This window comes from Pollicipes pollicipes, unplaced genomic scaffold (genome assembly GCF_011947565.3).
Source record: "Pollicipes pollicipes isolate AB1234 unplaced genomic scaffold, Ppol_2.1 Scaffold_5724;HRSCAF=6776_pilon_pilon_pilon, whole genome shotgun sequence".
NCBI lineage: Eukaryota > Metazoa > Arthropoda > Thecostraca > Pollicipedomorpha > Pollicipedidae > Pollicipes > Pollicipes pollicipes.
Window position 1 is genome coordinate 23,853,260 of NW_023596746.1, and position 10,266 is coordinate 23,863,525.

A 10,266-nucleotide genomic window follows, 5' to 3' on the forward strand; every position below is an offset into this window, starting at 1 on the left:
CACAAACGCGTAACATACGCTACCAACCAATATCTAATTTTTTTTTGTCTTGAGGATTCTCTTTGTGCGGTGAGGATTCTGCAAGGTTTTGCCCTTACCATGGTCCCTATGAGAGACGCGTACGTGGTGGCGGTGCTTCCATCACGCCGGTGTTTTAAAAGGGAGTGAAACGACCAAAAACAAAACGCGAAAGTGACGGTGTTTAATTTCTTTGGAGAGCGTTTGGCTGAAAACGTGCTTTTTTGAAATCGTAGTCAGCCGATTTTCCTTGGGAAACCCAAAGATGGAAAATATGCCCGGAGTGCGCAGTCTTTTTAAACATGACATTATCATGAGAGAATTGTAGCGACCAAATATCTAACGAGACAGGTGACCAAACAGACTTCTTAAAATAGTTTCCAGGAAATGTTTATAAGCATTTAATTTTTTGCTACATGCATCTCACATTGTTTCAATTTTTATCAAGCGAAATGTTCTGCGTTCAGATTTGGACTTGATATACCAGGGGACAGTGGACAGGGGACGGGACAGGAGACAGGGGATTAAAACAGACTGTGTAAAACGCTTTAAGAGGCCTTTTATCTCAGGTCTTAGGTTCAAGCTCACATAAGTTCCTTATGGCTGGCTGCGTCGCCAGACATGGGAGGATTATCTCTATTGCTGAGTGCATGATGAACTGCAGGGAAAGACATTTGCACCGCGGACAACATGATCCCGTCAAATAATCATGAACGGCGCATTCGACAAACTATACGCCCATATTTGAGCAGGGGCCAAACTTGGCACTGCCCTGATCCTTCACCCCGTGGGCCGAATTGTAAGCCGCTTACAATTACTCCAGAAGGTTGGCAGACTTCTAGAGGAGGGGAAAATCACAGAGAGGTGTCGCTGCTGCCGGACGTAATAAAGCAAGAAAAATGAAACAAACGGAAATACCTATATACTTTTGGCGTACGTTTGCAAATTGAGCTAACCGGGTGGGGTGTCGCTATCTTTGTTTTTGGGGGCACGTTTCTGGGCCGCGTCACCTGGTAGGGAGCTCCCCTTGGCGTATGAGAATATTGGTCAGATTAACTGCATGCAATGGTGATGGAAAATGATGTGACATAAACCTTTCCCATCATGATATGTATGCAGCTACAAGAGCGGCCGAACTGAACGCCGTGGCCTATTCTAAGCATAACTTTGCCTTATTTTGCGAGCTCAAATGCATGAGCGTAACCGTATCTATCATACACGTCGCTCTCAACGCCTGTGACAGCCTTGCATTGTGTCTTAAATATAGGGCCGATTAATTATGCCTGGCCCAGACATTATGATAAACTGTGCTCACGCTGTGCTCGCCGCGTATCCTTTGAGCCTGAGCACAACTGACCGCTTCTTTAAAGGAATATCAAACAGGACTTGATTGTCGAAGCTTCGTTCGATCAGCTGTGTTGTATTTATAACAGGCGGCAGCCTGTGGTAAGAAGCCTACACCACGACTCTGTTCAGGCTTGCATGGTCGAGATTGCGCTGTAAATACCCAATCACTTGTGGGGCAAGTCAGAACATAAACAAGTAACACAGTAAAATCCCTCTCTGACACCGATATCCCACTCTGCTCTGTTATCAAGCTCGCATCATAAAGTGACCCTCCATTGTTGCCTCGTTCGATACGGTTGGCCCAAGTGAAATGCCGGTCCATTTATGTAAGTAGGTCGCGACTCGAGGTGCCTCTCTCCCCCTCGCTGTGCTGGTTGGCACCGCCTGACGGATCTGGCCGTGCTGGTCGGCACCAGGCGTGCGTCTCGTGCTGAGACCGGACTCGACACGCGGCCCCAGTGAGCCACACGTGTGCACCGCGGGCGCGGGCCACTCAAAGCCAACTGAGCTGCTGCACCGCACTGATCTCTCAAGTAGCTGCGAGGCGAAACGAGACCAGTCGTTCATGGTTTTAACTGATAACATAGGGTTGCGAACTATGCGTCACATACGGTAGGTGCGACACGTGACGTTTGCACGGTGGAATAATGGGTTGCAGCTTGGAGAAGGCGTCTGGCAATGAGGAGCGGGCCTCTGGCTCATAACACCGTAAATCATGTAAATGGACATGTACGCTGCCGAATTGACGGCGCTGAGTACAGGGCTTGTTAAAAGCCTATAATTCTTAGATAACGTATGTATCGTGCTTTTTGTGCGCACAATTTTAGTGCATCTTTGCCGTCTAGCTTGACTCTTGGCCTTCGAGTTTCAGCGTCACGGCATCAGTAGCTGAACTATGACACTCGATCAGACGGACCCTTGACATGCTTTCTTTGTGTACGTCAATTCGCGATTGTCATTCGCCTGAATTTGTGCACCGCTGGTAACATCGGATACCATCCGGGCTCGCATTAAAGGATATGGAGGTCCGCGGCACTGCACTGTGCTCACGCATCTCACGTCTGACCTTTCTAACGGGTACATACTTAGACCAGCCGGCTAATGGTGCATTCCAGATGCCTGCGTGGTCTCGGGATGCGTCATTCAGATTTTCACATTCCGCATGCATAATTGCTTTCCACACGTTTGCAGGCTGCTGCTGGTCGCTGGTATAGTTCCCACCCATGGTGTGTTTTTAATTTTAGAGATTGTATAAGGATGCCTGTTGCAGATACTGAGCATTCACGAAGGCTTAAATCTGTTGAGCGCAGCTCCGGAGAATATGGTGACCACTCCACGTTAAGATAACCCGTCAACCGCCCCCCCCCCCCCCCCGGAGTATGCCTTTGGTGGTCATTATCTGATTGCTTGGAAAAACGAGGCAGTGTGCCGTCGTCTTGGAATCACTTTTTGTTTCCGTAGGTGTTCCTTTTCCTTTCAGCAGACTTGATTCAGCACCTCGGTGTCTCGGAAAGAGATGATCTCAAGTCTGATGAACGTAACAATCCGAACAAACCCACATAACTCATAAGGCACGGCTCATGGCCGGGACTGTCTCAAAATCTGCTTCAGTCGGTAATTGCTGGAGATGCAATGCCCCAGTAGTTAGCGCCTTCTGCTTCCACACAGGGACGCAGGCTCAAAACACGCTTGCGCCATAGCCCTGAACCTTTTACTGGCTGGCGCTCCAAAAAAGAGCGCGTGGTGACGTGCGCCACGTTCCCGTTGTTATATATAATGAACGTAAAAAATACTGAGGTCTCAACTTCTAAGTGAAATCTAGAAAGTGAGAGCCTGATAAAAAGTGATGGGAGACGTAAAGTCTAAATCAAGGCGATTTTAGTAAAACATTTGTAAATATTCCCAATGAACTGCTGAGGTGTTCCCATACCTGAGTGAGACCTGCCTCGCATTTGAAGCCCGACGCGTCCGGTGATGCCGCTGATTGAGCTGTGGCTGGCGCAGGCCAGATGTTAACGCCGGGAAATGTCCCCAATCGTCATAGAAACAAGGACAGTGTTTGGCTTCTAATTGCTTTCCAATTAACGTTTTCTTCGGCAGTTATCTAAAAGTCGGAAGACGTGTGTAATCGGCGTGCCCGTTGGTCCTCTTCGATGCGGCCGGTTGCGGCGAAAGCGGAGGATTTTTTCCCACTGTCGCGCGCGCCGGCACCCACAGTCGGGCAGCGGGCTCATTGTCAATGGATCTGGCGATCAACGCATCCGGGTCGCGACGCCTGACACTGTCGGAGACCGGTCCGCTCCGCCTGACACTGTCGGAGACCGGTCCGCTCCCTGCTGACACCGGCCTGTCGGCCTCCGCTGCTGCCACCTACCGCCCGAACGACGAAAACCGCCGAACTGCAGGTCCCTTGCCAGACAGAACACGTGAATAGATGTGTGTTGGAACTAGAGTTATTCTGAAATCGTGCACCCGGTGCGGGAAAATTGACAGAAGAAGTAGCAACGCGGTGCATGGCTCATAAAAGGGCAGTCAGGAGATTGTCGCTTTCCTACTAACAATGTTGCAAAGGACTCAGGGATAACACGTACGGTTTTGCTAACGAAGGGCTATATATGAAGCTGAAGTCAACATGTGCCAAAAATTCAAATGGGTGTGCAGTTTCACAGCCCGGATTGCTCACTTCCACGCGAGGGAGACGCGCTGGTGCCAAGTAACGTCACTGATTCCTACCATAGTGTTGTCACGAGACCGGTACATGCTCAACGGTCAAACGTTCACACATGTCTCACATGCGGCATGTCCTGGTTTGATCCAAATGCAGCATTTTTTTTTTTAAATCCCAAATGCAGCATCAACGGCACAGTGTGCCCCAGTCGTTCATGGCAGAGTGCAGCTTGTTCAAAACTGTTGGTAGCGATGGGGAAGGTTTCTTTCCGTCAAGTCTGTGGTTTTATCGCTTTGAAAGGATGTGTCTGACTGGAGAACATTCCCTGCTGCGAATTTAGGGTGCGTTTTGAAACTTAAGGGTCGAGGACAGAAACCAGCAGGTGGATTTCCGGAGAGGGACGGGCGTCGCTCGCAACTGTACATCCCCTCTTCATGGGTTCCGCCACAGGGGCACGAGACCACTAAATTTTGCGTGAGTCAACATCATGCTATTTGCATATATACAGCGGCTTGCCTCTGACACGGACACCAATGGTTGGTCTTTTTAAAAGGCTCTTATCAAATGGTGCCATCTGACGACACGGTCCGCGATTGCTTACCTCGGCGACAGTATTGCGGCGCATGCAGCATAATCAGAGGGTTCAATCTCCACGAATATTGAAATAGTACATCACTTTTGCGTGAGAGCGAATTGAGGGGACCGTGTCTTGAGTCATCGAGTAGTCGGCAGTGCGTTGGTTATTTCAAAACGCCCACTGAACATCGGATTGACGCGAACCATTTTCGGCGAGATATTTGCAGAGGTTCGAGACAATTCCAAGACAGGATTACAAGACAAGACAAGACAAGATTCCCTCGCGCGGCGTCAGCGGACTAACGCAGTCTTGTCAGTCTGCCACTGTAGAAAGCAACGAGCTGCACCGGCAAAGCCTTTTAAATTCATCACCACCAGCTCGAGGCGTGACCCATCTGCTCACGGTCTAGCAGCGTTTCAAGACCGGGCCAACCGTGCTGCCGGCCCAGGGTTATCGCGCTTTTCACGTACATACTCCGCCTCCGCCGCCGGGGAGGGCTGGCGGTCGCCTAAGCACCGTCCTGTGGTCTGTAATTCGGCTGTGTACCTCCTGTGGTCCGCCACCTCTGACTGTCGGTCCCCTGTCCGCAGAGAGGTCTGCCGCTGTGTCCATGCTCCGGTCCGCCGCCTCTGACTGTCGGTCCCCCCTGTCCGCAGAGAAGGCCGAACGTCGCCTGACAGCGCCCCAGACGTACGAGATACGGCCGCTGCCCTGCACCAGCGCCAAAGGCGAAAACGGCACTTGCATGTTCAACTTCAAGTGCTACCAGCACAACGGTCTGGTCATCGATACGTGCATAGACCGGTTCATGTTCGGCGCGTGCTGTAAGCTGGACCCGAGTCAGCTGACAGTGGCGCAGGTGGTGGCAGGCGCGGCCACCACGGCCGCGCCCACGGGCCTGGTCACGTGGTCATCGGTGACCTCCGCTGGCCCAGGTGGTCTCGATCACCGGACGCCACCGACGACAGCCTCCACTACCACCAAACCTACCACGCCCAAGACGAAGAAGACGGTGAAGACGACGCCCAAGACAACGACGACGACCACCACCACGACGACCACGACAACGACGAAGAAGCCGACGACGAAGAAGCCGACGACGAAGAAGCCGACGACGAAGAAGACAACGACGACGACGACGACCACAACAACCACGACGACGAAAAAACCGACCCGGAAATGGGACTACAAGAAGCGTGAGTATTTCTTACTCTGAGTATGACAACTGATCGGTCGGGCATGCATTGTGCCCACCAAGCCTAGTGTCTCATATAGTCCAGCACATGTAAAATGAGCGTAGACGTTCAGGCACCCCTTACTACCAAATAACAGGGATGCGGGCGGATAAGGTAAAAACACTCGCTTTCTGATGATACGGATGTGGCAATGGGGTGACTAGGTAGACCTTGGTAACGTTTTATGGTTTATAGTCAGTATTTCGTGGCTAACGCCACATATGATGCTGCTCCCCCTGGAGCATCTCGGAAGCCAGCGCACATGTCCCTCACGTCTGCTGCTCAACCGTCCCCTATTCCAGTGCACACAAGTCCTCTTCCCTGAGTCATGCCTGCCCCGAACACCCACCAGCGCCACTTGGCGTTGCCTATTTCATCTGCACTGGAGGATCCATGAACTCAGTCAGTCAGCCGTTCACACAAGAAGCGCGTGCGCAGCGGCGCGTGCGTGCGGCCGGTCCCCTGCCCCTCACTTCAGGAGCCGCGTCTCGCCGTGTGGCCGCCGGCCCGCCTCCTCTGACGTGCGGCCTTCTCCCCGCATCGGACAGACTGCGGCGTGATCCCGCTGGCGTCCGGCCGCAGCGCCGGCCGGCGGGCCGCCGCGGCGGCGCGGCAGCTGACGTCGACAGACCGGCGGCGCCAGGGCCTGCGCATCGTCGGCGGCGAGCCGGCCTACTTCGGCGCCTGGCCCTGGCAGGTGATGGTCAAGGAGGCCACCTTCCTCGGCCTCTTCACCAAGAACAAGTGCGGCGGCGTGCTGCTCAACAGCAAATACGTGCTGACGGCCGCTCACTGCCAGCCCGGGTGAGTTGTGGCGGTGGGCAGCTGCGAGGGGTGGACAGCTGTCGTGACGAGGCCTGAAGCCTGCGCTTTGTCGTGGCGGGGAGGTCTGACTTTTTATAACTAAAGTAAAGCCGAAACTGGCCAGCGTTTGGCCAGCTAAGTCCGATTGCAACGTCAGGGAAGTGTACGCTGTCCACCTGTGTTTGCGGCAAGCACCGCCTCACCGCCCGGATCACAGTGGCCCCGAACACCGCTGACCCCCCCCCCCCCTCCCCCACGGCAGGTTCCTGGCCACCCTGATCGCGGTGTTCGGAGAGCTCGACCTGAGCGCCACCTACGAGCCCAAGAGCTCGTACCAGCGCAATATCCGGCGCATCGTCGTGCACAAGGGCTTCAACGCGCAGACCTTCGATAACGACCTGGCGCTGCTCGAGATGGAGAAGGCCGTCACCTTCGACGAGCACATTGTGCCCATCTGCCTGCCGGCGGCGTCCGAGGTGTTCGAGGGCCGCATGGCCACCGTCACCGGCTGGGGACGCACCTCGTACGGTACGACACCACTCGTCGCTGCTGGATGGAGAACGAGTAGCGCGGGGGCTGGGTTCCAGCGACTGGGTGTGGCCGAGCTCGGTGCTGGCTGTTCCAAGACGTGGGCCGATGCTTGCTGCAGTCAGGCAGAGAAAACACGCGCGGCTATACGTTAGCAGCACGAGGGAGGCAACGCGGCGTGAGGTGCTCAGGGTTTTCCTAACGTCTCATCTTTTAGGACTTGACGATAATTAGGCGTCTTTTATGTAAGATGTGGCATGATGGAGCCCCGCATTTAATCTCGTTTATCAATATGGCGCATTATCTATATAATTCGCCTATTATTATAATTGGGGGAGGAAGATTACATTGGCGGCTCCAAGAGGGACGTCCCAGAGCAAATTGTTGCCCTCAATTGAACACAAACAATGTGTTATTTGCACAATGCTTCTCGTACGCACGCAGCGCCGACCCGTTTCCCTTACTTTCAGGTCAATTTGTTTGAGATTTTGACATTTCAGACATCACTGATGTAGAGTCAATACCGTATGAAACATGCCAAAATTGCTTCTAGTCATACGATGTAGATTCTACGCCAGCCAGTCAAGTCAGTCATGAAACAGGAACGACGCAATAATTAGGTAGCGTTTAAGTAGACAAGTAGCACTGCAACGACTGTGTAGCGTTTAAGTAGACAGGTAATACGTTTAGCCTTGGTCGAATTCAGGCACTTGACAGTTGGTCAGCTCTGGTGACTCCTCGCCGCCGTCACCTATGCGCCCCGTCTGCCCGCGTACCTGACCTCGTTACCGCCGCAGGTGGGGACGTGCCCTCCAAGCTGATGGAAGTCGGCGTGCGGATCATCACCAACGAACAGTGTCAAGCCTGGTTCGATGAGTCGGGCCGCAGCAAGAAAATTCGCGACGGCTTCCTGTGCGCCGGCTACAAGAACGGCGTGATGGACTCATGCGAGGTGGGGCACACCGCCTATCGGTGCCAGAGCCAGAGCCTGACTCTGGCTTTGGCAGTAGCTGTGACTATGTTTCCAGGCCGGCAGCATAAGCACAGCTGTTGGGTAGTGTTGTCAACAAGAGTCCGTGACAGTCGTTTAGATACCTGCTCATATTTGGACCAATGAAGCGCGTATTTGTCTGAACTGAAATTTGTATTTGTCTTGATGTGCCCCTGGATTGACTGACGTTCAATTTACGCTTCCACGTTAAGCATACCGGTGGCAAGGTATGAAATTGTCGGGATTGCCATTGTCGCCCGGTTCTCACAGCCTTGGTCGCTGCAAACGTAAAAACGCTGGCCTGCATAGTGGAAGCTGATATGGCTGGCAAAGTGACCCGATGCGCCATCCACTGACCGCGCCTCTTCACGAGCGCCACTGACACGCCTCCGCACGTGCTTTGCAGGGCGACTCGGGCGGCCCGCTGGTGGTGCCGCAGGCCGACGGCCGCTGGGTGCTGGCCGGCACCGTGTCGCACGGCATTGAGTGCGCCCAGCCCAACCTGCCCGGCATCTACATGCGCATGCCCTACTACAGAGACTGGATCGACAAGCACATAAACAGCTAATGGCTGGCGGGCGGACGGCCGCCGGCCGGGAGTGAGCGCGCGATGGGGCGCCGGGCGCACCGACGCGACGGCGAGCGCGCCAGCTCGGCCGCCCGGCCGGGACGCGGCGGGCCGGCGCGGACCCGCGCAGCGCGAGGCTGCGCGGGTCCGTTGGACGAGCGTTGGACGAGTCCGTTGGACGAGCGCGCGCAGTGTCGAGGGCCGGACAGGCGGCGGTGCGGTGGACGGCGCCCCGCCGGACCGATGCAGGCCGCCGGCCGCCGCTCAGAGCAAGTCTTTCCGTCGTGCGCGTTGAGCGGACGCAGCTAGCGGGTCGGGGGCCTGGCGCGGCGGGCGAGCTCGGCCGCGCGGCGCCGGTGAGGAGCGGCTCAGCTGAACGACACGTGACCGAGCGAGAGAGCCTCGTGCGGCCCGAGGCAATCGCCGTCGGGGGCCCGGCGGCAGTGAGGACTCGCCCCCCGGCGCCGGCCGCAGGGGACCATGTGCAGCGCGACGCGCGGGCCGCGGCCGTGTGCAGAGTCGGCGCGGCGGCGGGTGTCGCGCCAGGCTTCCGTCGTCCCGCAGGCCAGACGGCGGCCGTGGCAGGCCGGCCGCCCGCGCCGACCCAAATCAAACCGATGTCCTGCGCGCAGCCACGTGTCAAGGTGCCAAGCGATTAGCGCGTGACGGAGGGAGCCCCGTTGTTGGGTGGAGAGGGCGGACTGGCAGTGCGGCCGGCAACCCGTCGGCCCATTACTAATTTACCGTTTGTTATCCCAGTGAACTACCACCCTGCTAACTGTGCTTTGTTACCGAGTAAACGAGAACGAACGGCCAGCGTGTCTGACCCGGCATGTGAGTGGCCCCCGGTGACGGCTCAATTTCGGCAGCGTGATGGATGAGGAGGCGCGGTACTCTCCGGCGCTCCGCCCACCGAGGCCGCAGCGCCTCCCCGTCTGGTGGAGGATTGGCCGTCAGCCCCATCAGGCGGGGCTCTGTTTTCTGTTCTGTCCAGTGAAGTTCGGTAGCCGCTGTTGCATATGAGTGACCGTCGTACTGGTGAACAGAGACCGGCTGTGTGCCTCCAGTGTCTATACTGTCGAGCGTAGACCCTCCGTCAAGTGATTTGGCAACCAGGAAGCCACCGTTTGGTGAACACAAAGGCCGCGTGAACTTTGGCGAAGCCGTTCTCCAGCTCGACCGTGGCTAAATGGAACACAACGAGAGAGCAATGCTTGGGCACTACTTGGATTGCCCTAGTCCCGTTAACCACCTGACTTGCACATGACATTTAAAGGCGGAGGCTTCAGCCCCAGAACCTTGAAGGTCTCTGTACTTGGCGATTATAGATTATATGTATTGGTTGATCGCAGATTGGGTGCAACTCAACTTAGCGGCACACGATCATCGGCATGAATGACGCTCCCCTTGCTATCTGGGGGTCTTCTCGGTGGTTGGGGACTATGGGCAAAGGCGATAAAAGGTACAAAAACCGCTGGCCTCAAACGCATCAAACGCCAGAAAACGGCCGTGCATTGGCCCAGAGACGCG

At 55.3% G+C, this 10,266-nt stretch overlaps 1 protein-coding gene across 1 annotated transcript in view; it reads left to right on the plus strand.

Moving 5' to 3' along the window:
- LOC119102842 (serine protease filzig) overlaps positions 1-8,785 on the plus strand; it is a 31,077-nt gene extending 22,292 nt beyond the window's left edge. The window contains exons 3-8 of the mRNA XM_037226293.1: positions 5,267-5,806; positions 6,394-6,428; positions 6,468-6,649; positions 6,912-7,177; positions 7,975-8,129; positions 8,575-8,785. Coding sequence (XP_037082188.1) covers positions 5,267-5,806; positions 6,394-6,428; positions 6,468-6,649; positions 6,912-7,177; positions 7,975-8,129; positions 8,575-8,736 — 1,340 coding nt within the window. The 3' untranslated portion in view covers positions 8,737-8,785. The remainder of the gene's footprint in view (positions 1-5,266; positions 5,807-6,393; positions 6,429-6,467; positions 6,650-6,911; positions 7,178-7,974; positions 8,130-8,574) is intronic.
- The last annotated feature ends 1,481 nt before the right edge of the window (positions 8,786-10,266 follow it).